Genomic DNA, 21,963 nt, shown 5'->3' with positions numbered 1-21,963 from the left:
CAGAGGCAGAGCAGGCAAGGGACTATCCAGACCTCCCTGGGTAGGGTGGGGTGGGATCAGGCAGGGCAGGAATGAGGAAGTAAGGTATTGTTGGGGTTCCCAGGCTTCAGGTCTGGGTGGGGGCAGGGACTGCCAGTGCTCACATGTCAGGCAGTGCCTGAGCTGGTAGAGAAACAGGCTGGCACTGGGGCAAGTGGTCTTGGGTCTGCATAACCCAGGGTTCACAATGTGAGAAGGGCAACTGCCCTAATGGAGGGCTCTAAGGGAAGAATACTGGCCAGTTTTTCCCCCTGCCTGACCCCGCATGTACCCCCAGCAGCCACCAGTGTCCTGCTGGGAGAGTGGCCGATAGGGTTCAGAGGAGGGTAATAGGCAATCTGGCCCAGTGCAGTGGCACACTCCTATAATCCCAGCGACTGGAGAGGCTAAGGCAGGAGGATTGGAAGTTCAAGGTCCTCCTGAGCAACTTAATGAAACCCCCATCTCAAGATAAAATGAAAAGTGCTGGGGGTATAGCTCAGTGGTTGAGCACCCCTGGGTTCAATCCCCAGTGTGGGCGTGGGGGTGGGAGAGGAAGCCTTATCTGACCAGGTTCTCCCCAAAGAGGTCCTGCTACCCCAGCCTACCTTTGAAGCCCAAGCTATTCACTGAGCCCCTGACTCTGACCCTGACTCTAACTGGCTTGACCCTGCCTGAGCCTTTGGCTGAAGGTGATGTTCCAGGGCCTGACCAGGCTTCCAACCCAGGCTATGAAGATGTGGGAGGGCTTGGTCTTGACTGCTAATTCTCAGTGGTGAGGAGTTGGCAACTTCCTGTTTGATTGTTTGTTTTGATGCTGGGGATTGAACCAAGGCCCTTGCCCATGCTAAGTACAGGATCCACCACTGAGTGGCACCCCAGTCCCTAGGCAAGTTCCTTTCCCTCTCTGTGCCCAGTTTTTCCAGCTGTGAAAAGGGCTGGGGAGGATGAAGAACCAGCACAAAGACAGGCCCCTGGCCTCCCTCTGACTCATGTCCCAGGAGCCCCACCAGGTGAGGGCCTACAAAAGTCAAAAGGTCCCTGGATGTGGGAGTGGGGGACCCTTAGTGTCAAGCAAGGCATGAAGTTGGGGAGGCCCCTGAAGGTGACTCAGAAGAGGCTTCCAGGGCTGAGCAGGTTCTGCCTGACCAGAGCTTTGTAATGCAGGCACGGATTTAGGCATAGACCCTCTCAGAACCTCAGGGTCCTCTTCCTGAGGATTTCTAGATCTAGAGATAGGAAGTCAGGGGTTTGCCCCTCTGTGTTCAGAACATCAGAGTGATCCCCACTCGCCATCCATGTGCATGCTCTCATGAGTCTGGCAGTGACCAGGGGCTGGGGCTCAGCTCCTCTAGGCCCAGCCAGAAGCAGGCCGATGGCAGTTTCCACAAGGGTGCAGTCAGTGGGGCTGGATCCGTGGGTTGGGGGAGCCTAGACTGGTTCAGGTCCAGGGCTCTGGCCACTGGCCTTTCTGCCTAGAAGGTGGGGGCTACTTGGGATCCTCCTATTCCCTTTGCCTTCTAGGTCTCATGAGGCCTTGAGAAGAGTCTAGGGTGTTCCCTTGGCCATTCTGTTGTCCAGAGAGGAGAGGAGGGCGGGGGTGCTGGCTCTGAAAGCTGCTTCTGGACTTTTTGGCTACTTGTCTGGCTGGGCCCCCTGGGACAGAAGGCTCTTGTCCTGCTTCCTTGCTTCTGTCATGGAATAGGACAGCCTGAGACCATCCACTTTGCCTTTAGGCTCAAATCCCAGGCTCTGCCAGCTGTTCCCTGGTCTCCCGCCTCTACCTGGCCCTACTTCCCCACAGTGTGGCCTATGGCTCGTCTCTCTTCAGGGCCCAGCCTGGCTTCCACCATGGACACCCATTTCCTGGAGTCCTTCATGCATTGGGGATTGCCTCTGGTCTCCGTCACTGAGTCCCAGGTCCTTGAGACCAAACCTATTCTGAGTTTTCTGAGCTCCAAGCCAGGCCAGGCTGGGAGAGAAGTGAGAAGTTGCAGGGACCCCACGTCGCCATGCACAGGACAGGAGCTCAGGTCTGTAGGTTGGTACACTGTGTGTGCTGCTGGCTTAAGGACATTGGGTATGGTGGGAGCAGGGGACTTGAACATTCACACCAGCTCAGACTAGGACCTAGTAGCCTCTGTGACCCTCTGCCCCTCCTGGTCCCTGGGCTCAGGCTCAGCCCAGGCTTGAGTGTGCCAACTGCAAAAGCCTAGGAGGCTGGGGTCTGGGGACTGTGATGGAGTCTCAGCTCTGCTCTCCCCTCACTGGTGACCTGCGGTCCCTTCACTCTGGGGCTCAGACTCCTTGTCTATAACAAAGGAGAGAGTACCCAGTAGGGAGGGAGCTCGGGGGTGAGTGAGACTATCCACATATGGCGTGCTTCAGGTGGCAGTCAGCATGTCACTTGTGACCACACAGCCTCTCCCTCTTCCTTCCTTGCCTGGTGACCTGGCTCCTTCCTTCCTGACCTCAGTCCTCAGCAGTCCCCTGTATGTGGGGGCAGCACCCTCAGCAGCTAGGCAGGGGTTCCTACAGAGCCCCTCACCACTGCCCAGGTTGGGACAGGAGGCTACAGGGTCCTCAAGACTACCTTGCATCACCAATCTCACTTCCTCCCTTTGCTACCACAAAAATCCCCTTTGGGAATGGCAGCAGGCCACAGGGGCCACTCACCATCCACCACCAGGCCCCGGGGAGGACAGGCTGTACAGGGACAGGCCTCTCCTCCGCCAGCCTCTGTGGAAGGTGGGCAGGGCCTGCTGTGATAGATAATGCTGTTGCCGAGGGCGATTTCGCGGAGCTCTTGGTCTTGGGGATCGACCTTGTCTAGTAGAGGGGCTATGCTGGGAGCCAGGAGCCCCTGGCCAGCGGCTTGGTCTCTTGGGTCTCCTGCTGTCCGAAAACATTTGAAGGGAAGTGAAACTTGGACACGTCACACCTCCCCATCAGTCTTTCCTTCTGCTGGGGCCTGTGGGGCCTGGATTAGTCACTGCAGAGGCCCTTCCTCCTTGCAGGGACACCCTTCTATATATCTGCACATAGATCACCCACTTATTAGCTGTTTTAAAATTACTTGTTGTGTTTTCATTTCTCACCTTTAATAATGTTTTGGATAGTAATGCATTTACATAGATCAAAATCAAAAACTTTCTTCAAAGACATAAGGTGAAAGTCTCCTTCCCATCCTTTCACCTTCGTAAAAGCAATTCTTACCCAAGGAATATATATGAAAAGTGAAGTTACTGGCACCATTGGAGAACCTGGCTTCCTGAAGGGGGTTGGAGTGGGAATATGGGACAGTTCTTCCTGGTCCCTGTAAAATCAGCCAGTGAGCCTAAGGCTCTGAGGTGGATAGAATCCCCAACAATAGGACCTCTGGATGTTGGCAAGGAGAAATTTCAAGAGCTGTTCTTCTTTCTGGGGTGCCTGCCATCTGCAGCTGTGCTCAGTGATGATGTGGTACAGCTAGGATTCCAGCCCAGCTGCTGAACCCAGAAGTACCACATTCTGGAGGAGGGCCTGGTGCTGAAGGCTGTGCCCTTTATGCCCAGTGGTTGCTATTTCTGTCTCTTTTAATCCATTCCTTCAACCCTCCCTGGTGGGAGTCTGGGACAGCCTCCCTCCCCTCCCGTCTTTGCCCAGCCCCATGAAGCGCTGGGATTCCCGGGAGAGCTCCTGTCCAGTGATGAGCCTGTGTCATTGGGAGGACGCCCTAGTGAACTGAGCTCATGGGTTGTTTTCCTGGAAATCACATCGACTGGGGGAAGAGCTCATGTGCAGCTGGCCCTGGGCAGCCCCAGGCAGCCCCCGGCAGCCCCAGGAGCTGAAGGGAGGGAAGCTGACTGTGGCATCTTGTATCACTACCAGAGCCCTTTTGAAAAGATGGGGGACTGCATGGGGGAACCTAGGGGCGAGACAGCCCAGCTTGGGGAGGACCATCTCATCCCTCACCCCCGTGAGTTTTGTCAGGGCTGGCACCTCCAGAAGGCCCTTGGGAGGCCATTGGGGTTAGGGTCCCATTGCTCCTTGGGCCTGGCCTTCTACCATGTGGCTCTGTCTTACAGAGCTGGGCTCACTGAGCCCCTCAGAGGCCAGGCCTCCTCAGGCCTCAGTTCCCCTTTCTGCCAAGTACCAAAAGGAGTCCTTGGCCTGGCTTTCTCATGGGAGAGAGGGGCTAAAGTGGATGAACAGCTTCCTGGGGGAAGGACCGCCTATCCTGTGTGTCTCCTCTGGTGAATGCCCTCGGACAGGAGGGTATGCCTGAGGGTGGCTCCTGGTCAGCTGTCCTGGTCATCCCATGATCCCAGGGAGGTCATCAGACTCCAGCCAAAGCCCTGTGCAGCTATAAATGACCCTGAACAAGTCACTTCCTCTCTTAGGATAACTGGGTGGTGGCAGGAGTACCAGCCTCAAAACTTCAAGCTTTGTGTACGCCTAGGTTCTCTGAGACTCAGTTTCCTCTTCTGTCAACAGAAGATACAAGGTCAGCCCAGTGCATTTAGTGAGTGGGCCCCCAGGGAATAAGAGGCGCCAGGAAGGGTCCCAGGTCTAGGGATGGCCTGAGAAGTGAAAGGAAGAGGCTGTGTCCTGAGAGCCAAGACAAGAGCCGTGGGAAATGCAAGTCATCACACAGAGGGAAGTGGGTCTGGCCACGGTGGGAGGACTGGGGACATCTGTGAATGCCCTGGTCTGCTCCTCTGGGCAGCCCACTCCACAGCCAGCACCACCCCATGACTGAGGCTGCCAGCCAAGCCTTCTGGCCAGTCCTTTGCCTGGAGTCAGGCCCAGCAACTCAAGAGCTCCTACAGCAGCTGCCTGATCAGCCCACCTGGCCTTTGCAGCCACCAAGCCCAGCCCAGAATGCTGTCTGTTCTGCCTTCAACTTCCCCCTCTGCTGGACAGCTTCCCTCCAGCGACGTTTCCAGAGAGTCAGAGAATGAATTTAGGGAGGGCAAATAATACACCACCCTGTAGTGTCCTCTCGCCAGAGGCTGCCAGAGCTGGGTCAGCCCCCCTGCACCACAGGGCAGGGGTGGAGGTTTAATTAGTTGACTGAACAAGGTAATGAAAAATATTGGGATTTTTCCTGAAAGAAGTAGAGGACAATGTCTCCTATTTCTGCATCACAGGCTTGGAAGTCCTTCCTTGTGTCTGATTCCCCTCCCCCTCCCCACTGGGGTGGAACCCATGTTTTCACACATGCTAGGTAGGCACTCCATCACTGAACTGCATCCCCAGCCTTGATTATTATTATCATTATTTTTAATTTTGAGACAAGGTCTTGCTAAGTTGCCTGGGCTGGGTTTGATCCTCCTGCTTCAACCTCCTGAGTAGCTGGGATTACAGGTGTGTGCCACCGCGCCTGGCTTGTGTCTTATTTAATCAAGCTGCATTTCAGAAATTGAGCAGCATTGGAGGAGAAGCAGTATGGCATATTGCAGCTCTATCACCGACTGGCACACGACTGGACCTATCTGTGTCTCAGTTTCCTCACCAGTACCCACTTCATTCAGTCGTCTGATGAAGTCAATTACGCTTGCAAAGAACTTAGAATAGAGCTTGGCCCCTGAGGATCAACGTCAACTAGTATACCCAGATGAACTGAAAGCAGGGACATGAACAGAAATGTGCAGGGCCCATGCTCACAGTGTCACTATTCACAGTAGCCAAAAGGTGGCAGCAACCCAAACGTCCACTGAGGGATGAATGGAGAATCAAAATGTAGTCCATCTATAGGATGGACCACGATTCAGACTCTAAAGGGAAGGCAATTCTGACACCTGCTGCAACATGCAGGAATCGTGAGGACGTGATGCTGACAGAAGTAAGCCTGTCCCAGAAGGACAAGTGCGGTATCACTGCACTTCTATGAGATGTTTGGAGTTGTCAAAGCCACAGAGGAGAATGGTGGTTGCCAGGGACTGAGGGGAGAAGGGAATGGGGAGTTATTGTATAATGGGGACAGAGTTCCACTTCTGTCTTGTACTAGGGATTGAAACCAAGGGTGCTCTGCCACTAAGCCACATCTCAGGCCTTTTTTATTTTTATTTCTTTTTGTTTTGAGATAGGGTCTCACTGAGTTGCTGAGTGTCTCTCTAAGTTGCTCAAGCTGGCCTCGAATTCATGATCCTCCTGACTCAGCCTCCTGAGTGTCTGGGGTTACAGGCGTGTGCCACTGCACCTGGCTGAGTTCTAGTTGTGCAAGATGAAGAGAGTGCTGTGTATGGCCAGTGGTGATGGGCACACAACAGTGCCGATGTACTTAATTCCGCTGAACTGTACACTTAAATGGTACATTTTATGTTATACATATTGTACTACAAATTAAAAAACAGTAATTGCTACTTGAGCAGAGGGAAAAGAGGGGAAGCCCCATGTGTCCAATGAGCCCTTGGGTTTCACGCAAGGAGTGCACTGGGCTTCTATGTAGGTGCTGGCCTCTATAACTTCTGTCCTGGGCTCCCTAGCTAGTCCTTGCCAGTTCTCTCTGGGGGAGGTGGGGACCAAGACAGCAGATGGTCCTATACATGATGCTCATTTCCTGCGCGGGGTGGGGTGGGTGCTGGAGATCCTGGCTGCCTTGGCTCCCTCGGGAAGAGCCTGGACTCTTGGGGACTGTCAAGAAGGGATTAAAATAGCTCCTGTCCTGTGGGCCTGCCCCACTGGATATTATCCTTCTGCCCTCCCTTGAGCCCCATTTTCGAAAGATTTCCCTTGTGTTGGGGACAGGACCTTTGACCTCCAGATTTGCACTCAGAAAAGGGAAATATCTGGGGCAGCTGCACATTCTAGGGATGGCCTGCAGGCAGGCTCTGTTTCTTCAGTTCCAGCCCTTGCTTGGGTGAGCCACTGTGGGCAGCCAGCACAGGCTGGTGACTGTCCTGTGAAGTCCACACTGACCAGGGGCTCTGAGCAGATGGCTTGAAGAGAAACCCTCCCTGCTGAGCTGCAGAGTTCCCCAGCAATTTCCCAATCTATTTAGGATTAGAAGAGGGGTGGATGGAGCAGGGGGGCCGGGTGAGTCACGAGGGGATTGCACAATGAGTGAGCCACAGGCTGCAGGGAGGCAATGGCCAGGGACCCTTGGTTCTCATCCTTTTTGTCCCCTGTCTGGTTGGCTTTAGTCTCCCCATCTGTGTACTATAGCAGGGATGGGATGACCCCCAGCCTGAGCACTGTGGCTCTGTGAGCTCCTCTGAAAAATGTCATCCCTGGAGGCCTCTGTGAGAGGGGGTGGACTCTCTCTGTCTTAAAGCTTCCTCCTGGCAGCCTCTTGCACCCACCTCTGAGACACCCTAGGGAAGGATGGATGACAGTCCAAGCCCAAACCTGGCACTTGGCCACCACTCCTGAGGAAAAAGTTCTCAGCCCCAAGGAACACCTTCAAAACCCAGTCTCCCCCACTTAGTCACCCCTCCTGGCCCTCAAAGACCAGTGCCAGGCTAGCAGGCAGTGGGTGTGGGTGTGTGTGGGGGGGGTGGGGGGTGGGGTATGGGGATGGTGTGGAGTGTGGGGGGTGTGGGGGGTGGGGCAACAAAAGGCAGGGAGGAGCCCAGGCTCCACTCTAAGCAAAAGGGAAGCTGGTGCCCAGCAGGAAATTCCTGAATGACAGGATCCTTCCCAGAGAGCAGGACTCCCTGGGATGTGAAATAGGAAGGGGAGGGAGGTGCCCAGGGGTCAACTCTTTATCCCAGCCCACCCATTCTCCTCACCTCCCCCTCCCCCAAAACACACCCTGAGAACCAGCGAGCAGACAGGGAAACTGACACCTAGAAAGAGGTATGACCTGCCCGAGACCACGCTGAGCCTGCTGCCTGGGCCTTGTGCTCCTGATCCTGCCTGGTCTCAGGAGCCTGTCCTGGCCCAGTCTTAGCCCCAGAAAGGGAAAGTGCTTCAGACGGTGTCCTGCAGGTCTAGAGGTGAAATCAGACTGCCACTGTCATGTATTCCTGCCTCTCATGTATTCACCTTTCCGGGGACAGGGGACATCATCACTTAAAGCAAGGCGTGACAATAACAGGCCAGGAGACGCTCCCAGCACGGGGCCTTGTGGAGAGCGGCCCCTCTTCCCTTCGCGCCTCCTCCAGGAAGCCCTCTCCCAAGACTCTACTCGCCAAAGGGTGCCCAGAGGGGCGACCTGGCGAGGCTGGGCGTTGGGGTGAGAGGGGGCGCAGGCCAGGCAGGGCTGTGGCTGGCTGGGACGCGGGGGCGCGGCCCTGGGCGCAGGCCCCTCCCAGAGAGCCAATCAGAGGCCGTCGTCGGACAATGGACCGGCGCCCGGTGGGTCGGGGCCCCGGGGAGCCGTTCCGCGCCCCCCACTTACCCCGCCACGCTCTGCAGCGTCGCCAGCCCGTCCTGGCTGCTGGAGCAGTGACCCCGCCCTCGCTCCCCTCCGCAGGCCCGCGCAGGGACGAGCCCTCGCCGCGCGGGGTCTTGGCCTCGGCCCGCGGGTTTTCCGCGGTCGCGGAGGGCGGGGCCGGGGCGGAGTCGGCGACTATTTCAGGCTGCGCGGCGCCCGGGCCAGTACAGCCGCGGCCTGGCCCCGACACGGTAAGTGACCTCCGCCGCCTGGCGTCTGTCCTCCCTGCTCCGCCGGCGTCCCGTTCTCTTTGACCCCGAGACCGCGGCAAGATTCCCCGAAGGAATGGCCTGGAGTGGCTGAGGGGACACGGGCGGGAACGCTATGAGGGCTTCTGCTGGGGAAACCAAGACCTGTGCGCTCGCTGAGCGTCTGCGCACCAGGGCACAGAGGTTTGGGGCTGAGGTTGGGGCGCTAGACCCAGAGCTCGGACCCTGGGAAGACGGGTCCGGACTGGGGACAAAGATACAAAGTCTCCCATTTGCAGTTGAAGGCCAGTGTCCCCACCGGACTCCAGGGCTATAGGTTAAGACCCTCCCTGACTGTGTCTGGGCATCTTCATCTGGGGGTGGGTGTGCCGCTTGTCCTATCACCCCAGGACAGAAGGTGGCAGGCCAGAGACCAGGGGAGGCTTTGTATGGCCCTCAGCCCTGACCCAAGAAGGGGTATGGTGTCTGGGATTCCGGGTACCACTGCTGAACCACAGGCTGTGGTTAACACCATGTGCCTTTAAACAGGCACCTTTGTGCCTCAGTGGGTGCAGCCAGGAGCCTGGTGTAAAGAAGGTCTCCTCCCCTCCTAGGCCGCACGGTGTGGCACTACACACACAGGACACAGGAAACTCACTCTCACCAGGCCAAACCAAGTGCTAGCACTTGGCTTGTGGTTTTTTACCACATCCTCTCAGCAGCACTGTGAGGTGTGAGGGTCTCTTCCCCATTGCACAGATGGAGAAATTAAGGTCTCTGAGAAGAGGGGTGTCCAGTCCACACACCAGTGAGAGGTGAAGCTGAGCCCACAGCCAGTTCTTTTTCTACTGCATCAGCTGCCTTTGAGAATCAAGGTCCAGGTGCTGCTGCTGCTGGATCTCTGCCATAAATAGCAGAGAAGGCCTGGACACTCTGTGGGGACTTGCAGGAACCAAGCTTGGAGGTCACATAGAGCCAAATAGTGAGAAGCTGTGTACAATTGGAAGGTGTAGGACAGGTCACCTCTCCCTTACCCCAGGAGGAGGGCAAGGGTGCCTAGGCCCCCAGAGTGGGGCTGAGTAGCCCTGCCTGTCAGATTACCTCCTCTGGGTGCTTGGCATGAAAATGGGATGGATTAGGAGGGGCAGAATGCCTGGTGGCTTTGAGCCTGGGGAGTTTGGTTGGCTTGGGATCCCCCATAGTACTCTCTGCTTGGTTCTGGAACTCTCAGGCTGACAGGGTTCCAGGAGGACAGCTGAGGTCCAGACTGAGGAACTCTACCAAGAGCAGTAGGTGAGGATGGTAGGGGCTGGGAAGGGGGAACGCAGGCTTCCTGGTCAACCAGATGGCTCTGGTCAAGCTCCAAAGTGTAGGACAAGCCCTCAGGAAATAGGGTAGCTGGGCTGGTGAAGGCAGAGGGCTGAGGCGAGAGGACTGCTCCAGTGTTCCACATAGGCTATGCTTTGGGCAAGTCCCTCGCGTGTGTAGCCGCAATGGCTTTTTCAGAAGCGTGGATCAGGCTATTTGCTGTTGCAGGCTACCCAGAGTCATCCTGATGAATGTGAGATATGACTCAATGTATTTATTCTTGAGGGTAGGGCAGGAGGTGGCACTGTGTATGGGTTACACAGTTACCACAGAGGCCCAGCCTCTGCTCCTGCCCTCAGGGTCAACCATAGATCCCTCTGGTGGTACCAGCCTTGCTCTAACAATGCTGAGGGTCCTGCCTCTCTGGGTGCAGCTTTTAGGGCACTGGGGGATGCAGAGGTAGAGGAAAAGCCAGACTCTGGAACAGATGACCTGAGTTCCAAACCCACAGGGCTATTTTAAGATTAAATAGCATGGTTTCTGGATGAGAGAGGAAAAGATGGGATGGGCACCCAGGAAGGGCACAGAAACTGGAAATTTTTTGATGATGATGTCAATCCATTTGGGAGCAGGCAGGGTGGGGAAGGAGACAGGATGCCTGGGTTCCAGACAGAGTTGCTGTGTGACTTCAGGGAAATCTGTGCCTGGATCAGCCCCTTTCCCCTGTGGAAGGTGCTTCCCTTCTGAAGTTTAAGGGGCCTTATGTCTTCTGCAGACCTGGGCCCTGGGGTCAGTGTATGTACAGAATCAGGATTCGCTCTCCTTCAGCCAACTGTGCTTCTGTCCATAGCATCTTTCTGTGACCCCACAGCCACATAAAAACTGGGCAAGAAGAATGAGCAGCTGGGGCTAGGTAGGGGGAGGCCTGGCTTCAGGCTGGCTTCTGGGTATTCTCTGACCCTGACATGGCCCTGGCCATTCTGACCTGTGTTTTTGCTCTGTCCAAAGGGACAGCAGCCTGTGCCCTGCCTCCTCTCTGTGGGATTCACAGAGGTACTCTCTAGCTGCCATCCATTTTTCCCAAGAGGGTGGACTGTAAAATGCAGGAACAGCCCCTTCATCTGGGAGACTTGTTGTCCCCAGCCTCTTTCCTGCCTCTGCAGCGATTCTGGGAGGGCCTGTGGGTATTAGGAGAGATGCAAGCTGAAGCTCTTGTGGCTAGGGAGGGGGCCTTGTTGGTGCTCTTCTGGGCCAAGAGGTTTCCAGGGCCCTGTTGCTTGTACAGGTGAGAACAGAGGAGGCACTCAGTGCTGCCATTGGGCTGTGTGCTCATGCCTGGGGGCCAGCCCACTGTGACCACTGGCCCCTCATCCCCTACCCGTAACCTGCAGGACTGAGCCAGGGTGATGCTGAAGATGATGACCTTCTTCCAAGGCCTTCCTGGCCAGCAGTCTGTGCCAGGGACTCTCAACTTTCCTGGAAGTCCACAAAAGTTGCCCTCCGTATCAGAGAGTGAGTCAGAGGCCTCCATGTCAGAGGCCTCCTCCGAGGATCTGGTGCCACCTCCCGAGGCTGTGGTAGCTCCAGATCAGGAGCAGCAAGAGGCTGCAAAGAAGAAGAAGCCCACAGTACTGTCCAATATGTTCAGCATCTTCACCAAAGGCAAGAAGAAGAGAGGTCAGCCCAGCTTGGTTGAGCCCCCGCTGGTACCTGAGTCCAAGCCGGGGCTGGATGGCCCTATCCCCACAGGTAGGTTGGAACTACCGCTGGGGCTGGGGGCCTGCCTAGCGCTGGTCCAGGCCTGGGCATGGATGGGGCATGGGAGCGAAGGGGCCCTCACCCAGGACAGAGCGGGCAGGGAGGTGTCCATCTTCCTCCTTCACCTGTGCCCCTGGTCTTGGGGCCCCGAGTGGGGAGGAATCCTGTCTGGGCACTGGCCTTACCCCTGGGGACTCAGCCGCCCCTTGCCCCAATCGGCTTGAAGCCCCGGGCCCTGCCTCACGCGGGTCCCCTCTGCAGTGGAGGAGCTCAAGGCGGCCCTGGAGCAAGGGCGGCTGGAGGCAGCGCGGCCGTTGCTGGTGCTGGAGCAGGAGCTGGCAGCGGCGGCGGCGGCGGGGGGCGCGAGCGAGGAGGAGCTGGTGCGGCGCCAGAGCAAGGTGGAGGCGCTGTACGTGCTGCTGCGGGACCAGGTGCTGGGTGTGCTGCGGCGGCCGCTGGAGGCGGCGCCCGAGCGGTTGCGCCAGGCGCTGGCAGTAGTGGCGGAGCAGGAGCGCGAGGACCGCCAGGCAGTGGTGGCGGCGGCGGCGGCGGCGGAGGCGCCTGGAGCGGCAGCGCTGGCGGCCACTCGCCCACGGCGCTGGCTGCAGCTGTGGCGGAGCGTCGTGGCGGAGGTGGCGGCAGAGCGCCTAGACACACGGCCGGCCGCGGGCGCCGAGGGCCGCTCAGAGGCCGAGAGCATCTTCCAGCACTTGGGCTGCACCGTGAAGGAAGACCTGGAGGCCGTGGTGGAGCGGCTGAAGCCGCTGTTCCCCGCCGAGTTCGGCGTGGTGGCCACCTATGCTGAGAGCTACCACCAGCACTTCGCGGCCCATCTGGCCTCCATGGCTCAGTTCGAGCTCTGCGAGCGTGACACCTACTTGCTGCTGCTCTGGGTGCAGAACCTCTACCCCAAGTGAGCAGGCACGGGTGGCTGGGCGGGGGTCCCTGTGCAGGAAGGGTTTGGAGGAGCGCCTGCCAGTCGCAGAGTTGCTGGGCTGGAAAAGCATAGTGGGTTTGTGCGCAAAGGGCTGAGGCTGCGCCTCCAGGGACTGGGCACAGTGACTAGGCAGGCTCTAGGCCTGAGTCTGCTTTGCACTTGAAATCTTAAAATTTCCTGGGCCCCAGTCACATTCTCAGTTGAGGAAACTGAGGCACAGAGAATGGTAGCGATTTGTCATTCATTCATGAGGTCCCAGTCTGGAGAGGGGTAAAGCAGAGCAGGAAGGGCTGTGGCAGGGGTGACCAGGCACAGGGGAAGCCAGGCCTGGAGGAGCAAGGGACCTCCAGGTCTCTAAGGCAGCACTTCCAGCTGCTCTAAGGCAGCTCACAGCCAAATGTAGAGTCAGGCCACAGAGGATAGGGAGGATACAGGTGGTGAAGAAGGGAGGAGGGATGATGCCGTTCCTGCCAAAGGCAGGGTCACCCTGGGAGCTAAGCAGAGCTCCTGTGTAGATTTATCTAGCATGCTGTAGGGGCAACCCTGGGCAAGAGAGCTAGCAGGGGTCAGGTAGGACCAGGTGCCCTGTGGAAGAGATCCCTGTTGTGCAGGTTTGCCTGTGAGCCCACAACAGGTCCAGGTTCTGGTCACCAAGGGCTTCAGCTCTTCAGTGGGAGGCTGGCTATGCCAACAAGGGCAGCTGGTACCCAGCTAGATGTAGCCTTGGGCATCCTCTGAATGGCTCAGACTCTGGATTCCTGAGTGTGCCTGTCATTCACCCAAGCTTCTGAGGAGAGCCTCATATTGCAGCATGAAAATACCCAGGCAACGGAAACCAGGGGTTCTTACTAAGGGACTCAGCTCCTGCTGTCCCCTGTCCTGAGGGAAGGCTGGGGTGTAGACAGTGTGGACAGTGTCTGAGGATCTTGTGGACTGCCAAGTGGCCAGTAGGCTCTGATAGTGTTGATGGTCCACCTGGGGGGAGGGCCAGAGGAAAGGCACAGTGGAGTGGCAGGTGAGGAGCCAGCAGGGCATGGGGAAATGGGCACAGGGCTGGGCTGGGGATGTGGCTCAAGTGGTAGCGCGCTCACCTGGCATGCGTGCGGCCCGGGTTCGATCCTCAGCACTACATACAAACAAAGATGTTGTGTCTGCCTAAAAACTAAAAACTAAATATTAAAATTAAAAAAAAAAAAAAGAAATGGGCACAGGGCAGGTTTGCAACAGAGCACCCAGCCCTGCCTGAGCCAGTTCCTGCTGGCTTGTCCTGACTCATCAGGAAATGTTGGGCACTCACACCTCTGCCGGTCAGCTTTCCTGTCCCAGTGACCCTGAGATCTCCTAGCATGAGGGCCCCTATGGGGTTAGCAAAACAGGAACTGGGACCAGTGTGGGCATTGAGTCCAGAGGGGCACTGTTGAGGCCTGTGTAGCCAGACATGTGGGGAAGAGAGGGACACAGATGCATCCAGACTGGGCAGGGGGCATAGGGAGGGTCATTCTTAAGCTTTTGGGGCCCTTAGGAAGTGCCAGGGCTGCACAGGTCCCCCAGGAGCTCTGGGATCCTGCAGAAGTGCCAAGAGAGGTAGCCACATGTCTCCATGGAGCAGTTCTGAGGCAGTCCTCCCATGTGGATTGGCCCTTGTCTGGGGGCAGCAGGGGTGGCAGGGCTGGGTCACAGTGAGAGGGAGGGGTATGTCTCAGAGGCACTAAAGTAAGGGGCTGGGTTGTATCTGTGCAAGAGAGGAAGCCTTGGAAAGGGGGAAGATCAGATTTGAAAGGCGGCTCTGGGTGGGGAGGCATTGCTGGGCCCCTGAGGGGAAGCAGGGAGATGGGAGGAGACTCCGTTAGCTAGAGGAGAGATGGTGGTAACTGGCAGGGGCTGGGGCAATGTTTCAGGCTGACAGACTCTGGAGACTGTTTCAAAGCAGGAATGTGGGAGGGTAGTAAGAGAAGGCACGGTGGTGGGGAGTGCCGAGGGGTGGCACCTGGTGGGCTTTTGCTGGGTGGGCACTGCTGAGTGGGTGCAGTTCTCATGCCAGCCTTGTTCTGCCCACAGTGACATCCTCAATAGCCCCAAGCTGGCAGAGGAGCTTCAGGATGTCAGTCTTGGGAGCCTTCTGCCCCCAAAGCAGATTCGGCTGCTGGAGGCCACGTTCCTGTCCAGCGAGGCTGTAAGTCCTTTGTCTAAGCCAGGGTGGGGTGGGGTCAAAAAATGAGGGGAGGCTCAGAGATAGACAACACGGGCAGCGAGCATGACAGATACTTCCAGGTGAGCCAGGTCAGTGCTACAGTGACCTGCCCCTTTTTCCTCCAGGCTAATGTGAAGGAGCTGATGGCCCGAGCATTAGAGATGGAGTCACAGCACTGGGCCCAGGATGTGGCTCCCCTTAGGCTGGATGGTCACTGCCATAGTGAGCTGGCCATCGACATTATCCAGGTACCATGGTCTGTCCTTCGGGTATACGGTGCACACTGCACACAGCCAGCCTGTGCCTGTGCCAGCAGAACCACGTCCCCTTGTTCCTAGTGCAGGCATGGGCCCATGTCTGAGTACCCCCCTTGCTCTAGCATGCTCCCACAGGTGGCCCCTGCTCTGCTCACCTACTGTCACCCCACAGATTGTCTCCCAGGGCCAGGCTAAGGCCGAAAACATCACTCCTGACTTGGGCACACAGATGAAGCAGGTCCTGCTGGTGGAACTGTCCGTGCTCCTAAGGAGGTGGGTGTGCCCCAGCTGGCATGGGAATAGGGCAGGGGTGTCCCTGTAGCTGTCTCTCTCAGAATCATGTCCCTCCCTGTGCTCCTGTTGGAATCCAGGCAAGATCAGCCCTGCTCCCCACCCCTGTCACTCGGAGCTGGGAATCCTCTGACCTCTGCTCTATCCTCTAGGCACTGAGCCTCAGGTGGTGTGACCTCAACCAGGATTCACTGTGGTGCTTCTTATCTCTGCCCACAAACTCAAAGCAGAGCAGTCTCCAGCTTCCAAGGGCACGATCATGAGGAGCCTAGGCCCCTGCCACCTCTTCCACTCCCAGGATTAACTTGGGTGCTCCCCACCTCTGAGGAGCCAACCAGAGTATCTTCTGGTCACCCAGCTGTAGAGGGGGCCTGGGGAGGAGTTGGGACAGCAGAGCCCTGGGGCAACCTCTCTGGCCCCTCTGGCCTTAGCTTATACAGCCAGTGATAGGATGCTTAGGGGCTAGCGGCCCCTCCCTGGGTCACAGAGAGACAATCACACAGAAAAGTGCTGTGTGAACCAGGGAGACTGTAGCGGGGCTGGAGGCTGCTGTGGTCCTGGTGTTCATGCTGGTCCTAAAGATGCCCCTCTGTTCCTGACAGCTACCAGCGTGCCTTTGATGAATTTCTGGAAAGAGGCAAACAACTGAGGAATTACAGGGCCAACATCATTGCCAACATCAACAACTGCCTGTCCTTCCGGTGAGGATGCTGGGAGGGTTATGTGGCACAGAAACAGGGTAGTGAGATTCAGAGGGAGTAGGAACTGCTTAAGCAAATGTGTGGAATTAAAGTTAGCAAGGCCTTGGGGACTGGGGTGTGGAGCAGCCTCAGTGTTTGGCATCATTCAGATGTTTTACTGGCTGCTTTATTCTCGTGATGCTATGGAGGGGCACAGGGATCATGCCTGCTAAGCAGGTAGCAAACCCAGGGGAGGAGAGGCTGAGTAACTTGCCCTCAGGTGAAAAGGGATGAGCTGCAGGTGTGTGCTGGGATATGGGCACGTGGATGGGAGGATTTGGACTTGGTCCCTCAGGAAATGGGAAGCCATTGAGGGTTTGAAAGTGAAAGGAAGGTTTAGGGAGATTCATCTAGGCTTACTGGGTGTGGGGCTGTAGGCTGGGTAGTCTGGTGTGACTTCCTGTCTCCACCATCCAGGACATCCATGGAGCAGAAGTGGCAGATACTACAGGATCCCCGAAGCTACCTGCTGGACCCCCTGAGTGAACTCAAGGCTCACGGCTTTGACGCCCTGCTTCAAAACCTATTTGTGGACTTGAAGGTAGTGGGAGCTTTTTTCCCTGTGGAGCCTCCTAAGCCCAGTGCTGGGAGGGCGGGCCGGCCTGGGAGGGGCTTGGGAGGAATGGCAGAAGCACCCCAGGTGTGGCACCTGCCCCAGATCTCTGGGGGGAACGTGTAGGGAAGCTGCAGTGGGGCAGGGGGTGCCCAGGGGGTGGGGCCCCAGAGGGCTCTTGGACTCACCCACCTGGTGGTCCTGGTGCTTGTCCTGAGAGTGGGGCCCTAGGGCTGGGGGTGCCTGAAGAAGCCTCAGTGTCCCTCCTTACGTGGCCTCCGCTGTCCCCAAGTTACTACATACTTTCCCTTAATCTCCTCCAGGTTTTTCCCTCCCAACCCCCACACCTACCTTCCAACTTCTGATGCTCAGGGTCTTTGGCAGCCAAGACCCCGATTCCTGGAGGCCAAGAAGTCTGCAGAGGGGGAAAGCCGTGGGGTTGCTTGAGAGACAGAGGGAGGGGTTCCCTGCCCAGAGTCTGGGACTGGAGGCTGGGGCAGCTGTGGGTGATAAAAGTTGTGAGTGGTGACCCTGAGTGACTTGGCACAGGTCTCACAGGCCCAGCCAAACACAAGGTATTGTTTACACAGGAATTTATTTATATAAGAAGGAGACAGTGGAAAAGTCCCAGGGCCAGCAGACAGGCTGTCCAGGTCCTGAGCTGCAGCTGGGTGACCTTGGAGGAGGGCACACAGACCCTGCCTCCACTTCCTGTCTGGGACCTGAGCTCTGCACGGGTCGTCCCTGGAAGTCCCTGAGTCCCTTGCCCTCCGACCAGTCTGTGTGAGGGCGTCTGAGCCCTTCCTTTACAGGGCGTGACCAGACATCCTGCCTCTCTCCTTGTCAGCCGCTGTTCAAGAGGTTCACACAGACCCGCTGGGCAGCGCCTGAGGAAACCCTAGAGGAAATTGTTGGCACCGTGGAGGGAAGGCTGCCTGAGTTCTCAGAGCTGCATGACTGTTTCCGGGAGGTGAGGAGGCCCTGGGCTGGTAGCAGCCTGGACACTCAAGCTAACACATGCGTGGACATCCACACATGCTCACACACACACACACACACACACACACACACACACACGGGAACAGGGGCACACATGTGCACACCTTTGCTCTGGCATCTGCCCTCTGGATTCCTGAGCTTCAAGGGAGGTAGTGAGCTCCCCGTTGGCCGTTGGCTCACACCGCCGTGGCTGCTTGCCCACCCAGGAGCTCCTGGAGGCTGTGCACCTGCACTTGGTGAAAGAGTACATCATCCGCCTCAGCAAGCGGCGCCTGGTCCTCAAGACTGCCGAGCAGCAGCAGCAGCTGGCAAGGCACATCCTAGCCAACGCCAGTGTCATCCAGGACTTCTGCACTAAGAACGTGAGCCCCTGCCCACTCTCCCCAGGCCCCAAGGGATGGGCCCCAGCCCCTCAGGTCCAGGGTAGCACTTGGGAGCCTCTCTGAACCTGATAGTTATTGCCTGAGCGCTGGGTACCAAATGCCTGTGAGGACAGGGGCACTCAACCAGGCCTGTGCCCACAGGGCTCCACTGCAACGTGGCTGAATCCTGCCCTCCCCACGCTCGCTGAAATCATTCGCCTGCAAGACCCTAGTGCCATCAAGATTGAGGTGGCAACATATGCTACCTGGTACCCTGACTTCAGGTGAGAACAAGGGACCCTCAGGATCTAAGCAGAGCGTGTGGCCCTGTCTGGTCCTACTGTGGAGTCCACCTCTCCAGGACCTGTGCAGCACAATTGCCGAGGCTTCACTGAATGCACGTGGTGGTGTCCAGCCTGTGCGGGCACAGACTAGGCTGGGGGCTCGTGTTTGGTCCTCACTGCAACCCTACAGGGTGGCACTGCTTATCTCCATTATACAGCTGGGGCCTGGAGAGCAAAGGAATGTGTCCAGGGTGACATGGCTGGTTAGAGGCAGAGCTAAGATGACAAAGCCAGACAGGAGCTCCACTGCCCATGCTTTTAGCTTTGCTTGAGACTGCCACACAGAGGGGAAGCAGACCAGAGAGATCAGATTTTACCACTTGGCCCACAAGTCCCTGGGGGCTTGGACCTATGCCTGGGCTCCGGGGCTCTTGTCAGGACGGAGGCTTAGTCCCTGGCTTCCTGAGGGCCAATGAGCCATGGACGTTGTGCTTTCTGGGCTGGGTCCTCTGACACAGTGGGGAAAGTTTGAATAGGCTTTAACTGGGATCAACCTAGCTTAGCCTAGTCTAGCCCATGGCTGATCCGCAGTACTCATCCATTCATCTGTCTACCATATGAGAACCCATCCAACCATCTACTCATCTGCCTGCCTAGCCACCTGTTTACCTATCCATCTATCCTTCTAGCCATCCATCTATCCATATCCATCCATTCATCCATCCAACTATCCTTTCACCTGTCCATCTACTCCCTTATCTACCCACCCACTCATCTACCCACTCATCCACCCATCCACCCACCCATCCATCCATCCATCCATCCTTCCATCTATCCTTCCACCTGCCCATTCATTCCATTATCTACCCACTCACTTACCCACCCACTCATCCATCCATTCATCCATCTAACTATCCTTTCACCTGTCCATCTACTCCCTTATCTACCCACCCACTCATCTACTCACTCATCCGCCCATCCACCCACCCATCCATCCATCCATCCATCCTTCCATCTATCCTTCCACCTGCCCATTCATTCCATTATCTACCCACCCACCCACCTACCCACTCATCCATCCATCCCTTCATTCATTCATCCTTCCATCTGCTCATGCACTCCCTTACCCACCCACCCACCTACCCACTCATCCATCCATCCCTTCATTCATCCTTCCATCTGCCCATGCACTCCCTTACCCACCCACCAATCCGTGCTCCCATCCACCCACTTTCCCATCTACCTATCCATCCTTTTGCTCATCCTCCCCAAAATTCTTCAGCAGTCTGCTGGGTGCCAGGCTCTGGATGCGTACAGTGAATCAGCCATGGGCTAGACTAGGCTAAGCTAGGTTGACCCCATTAAGGACTGTTCAAACTGTTAAGGCACTGGGGTGCAGGGAAGTATAAGACGGGCTGCCTCAGTCCTACCAAAGGTTGCTTGTGCACTGTTGAGCCAGGGGCAATGAAGAGGCAAATAACTATGACAGCCCTGAGTTGTAGAGTTTAACCAAGAGCATAAGAAATAGGGGGTGCTGACTTCAGAGATGAGGAAACTTGGAGGAAGTGAGGTTTCAGCTGAGACCTAGAGAGTGGGAAGGAGCTGGTCACCTCCAGAGGGTGAGGAAGAGCTAGTACAGAGGCCTGGCTGGAGGGCAGTGGGGAGGGAGAGTGAGGCCCTCTGGTGGGCAGAGGGTTGGCTGCAGGGCTCTGTGGCAGGGCCTAGAGTCTGTGGGGCCAGGAGGGTGTGAACAGGGGTGTTGGAGATAGGTTAGACTGATGGGATGTTCTCCTTGCCAGCAAAGGCCACCTGAATGCCATTCTGGCCATCAAGGGGAACCTAACAAACAGTGAAGTCAAGAGCATCCGGAACATCCTGGACATCAACACGGGGGCACAGCAGCCCTCTAGGTCCCTATTTTCACTTATAAAGGTTGGTTAGCTTTTCCTGACCTGCTTGTGTCCACCCAGGGAGCACCAGGCACCACCCCATTTGGTGAAAGCTGCCCCACTGGGGGCTGTTCAGACCAGCACTGGCTCCATGACCCTCCTGTGCCTCTCACATGCTGCTGCTGCATTTGCCTGGTCCTGACTTTGAATAGGACATGGGCAGCTGGAATTAGATGGACCCCACTTTGTTGACATGTCCAGTGTTGCAGGAGCATCCACTGTGGGAGATGATGGCAGCACCTAAGAAACTCTTTGTAAATGATGGTTGAATGTGTGTGTGCCAAGGGAGGCCGGTGATGGTGTGGCCAGGGCCAGGGATCCTGGGGCATCCCCAGCCAGGGTCCTCCTACAGCCTGTCTCCTAACATTCCTCCACATGGTGGGCCTGAGTGCCTCTTCCAGTTCCCTAGGGCCAGGGGCAGAGCCTTACTCGACCTGCTTCCTTTGCCCACGGCTGCCATGAGCTGGGCTAAGCAAGACTGAAATTGAAGATGGAACTGGAAGAGAAAGATGCATTTTTACATGGTGCCCCTGATGGGGCCCAAGGGGTTCCCTGGTGAGTTGGGGTAGAGGTAGCATGAGAGCCCACTTCCAGAGCGCCCTGCAGTCCCCAAGGGTTTCTCCTGAGAGGGTCCCAGGAGGCTGGTGTGTCCTGCAGCAGGGCCAAGGACCTCCTGGGTCCTCTCAGGTCCTCCTTGCCCTGTGCAAGGCCAGGCCCCAGGGCAGTCTGTGCACCCTCCCATCTGGAAACCGGCCGAGGAGCCAGCAACCGAGCTCTTTTGGTCTCCTGTTGCTGTGGTAACGAGTTCCTGCACTGAGTGGAGCAGAACCAGAGCTCAAGTTCTGTAAATCAGAAGTCTGATGCAGGGCAGAATCGAGCTGCCACCTTCACTCGGGGACTCTGGGGAGAGTCAGCTGCTGGCCCTTTCCTGCTTTTAGAGGCCACCCACATTTCTTGCCTTTTGGTTTCTCCACCTTCAGAACCAGCGATGGCTGGTTGGGTCCTTTTCACATCCACACACTGTGACCTCTTCTGCCGCCTTCTTCACTTTTAAGGACCCTTGTGATTACATGGAGCCCAGCTAGAGGATCCGAGATCACCTCCCTATTTTAAGGCTAGCTAAATAACAACCTCAACTGCATCTGCAGTTTTAGTTCCCGTTTGCCATGTCACCTAACAGCCACAGTTCTGGACATTAGGACATGGCTGCCTTTGGGGCCATTATTCTGCCCAGACGGCCTCCACCCCTCCCCCGCCATGTAGGGGCACCTCTTCTCCCCCAGGGAAACAGGAATCCAGCTTCCCTTGGAGGTCTCTGCTGCCCCAAAGGCCCTGCCCCTCTTTGTGCCTGAAAGTTCCCTCTCAGCACAAGAGGGGCCCGTTCAGACCCAGCTCTGACCCAGCTGGGGGGAGCCAGCTCTCTGGGTTTGTCCCCTCCTCACAGGTACTGCCTTACTGAACTGGCCGCCAACTGGCGGGTGTGAATCATGCACAAAAATCTTAGGAATTAGTTTGTTTGATATTGTTGATATTATTATTATTTTTGATAGTACTTCTTTTGTATATCTATACTCTGGACAGGATGTTTTTATAGCTTGATATTAAACTGATTTCAAAGTGGCTGTGGATAGTGGCTTATTTGGGGAGCTGCACAGTTGGGGTGGGGATGGGGTCATCCTTAGCCACTTTCTCTGCCCTCAGAGTGCCTAGAACAGAGCCTGGCGCCCAGCAGACTGCTGAAGAATTGTTGGGGGGATGAGCAAAAG

At 56.7% G+C, this 21,963-nt stretch overlaps 1 protein-coding gene across 2 annotated transcripts; it reads left to right on the top strand.

The window, feature by feature from the left end:
* Positions 1-8,484: 8,484 nt before the first annotated feature.
* Positions 8,485-21,819, top strand: Tnfaip2 (TNF alpha induced protein 2). Of its 2 annotated transcripts, none has more exons than XM_076847943.2 (12): positions 8,485-8,571; positions 11,268-11,625; positions 11,896-12,547; positions 14,630-14,744; positions 14,888-15,010; positions 15,192-15,292; positions 15,913-16,011; positions 16,468-16,591; positions 17,451-17,573; positions 17,809-17,964; positions 18,127-18,248; positions 20,048-21,819. In XM_076847943.2, exons 2-12 carry the CDS (start codon positions 11,283-11,285, stop codon positions 20,187-20,189), a joined length of 2,100 nt encoding a protein of 699 aa, XP_076704058.1. In that variant the 5' UTR covers positions 8,485-8,571; positions 11,268-11,282; the 3' UTR covers positions 20,190-21,819. The 2 variants fall into 2 exon arrangements, with proteins under 2 accessions (XP_076704058.1, XP_076704059.1); XM_076847944.2 differs by lacking the exon at positions 8,485-8,571 and adding an exon at positions 9,813-9,861.
* Positions 21,820-21,963: the final 144 nt, after the last annotated feature.

This window comes from Callospermophilus lateralis, chromosome 3, assembly GCF_048772815.1.
Source record: "Callospermophilus lateralis isolate mCalLat2 chromosome 3, mCalLat2.hap1, whole genome shotgun sequence".
NCBI classification, from domain to species: domain Eukaryota; kingdom Metazoa; phylum Chordata; class Mammalia; order Rodentia; family Sciuridae; genus Callospermophilus; species Callospermophilus lateralis.
Note: the sequence above shows the minus strand (reverse complement) of the source record. Positions and strands in the feature narration are given on the sequence as shown.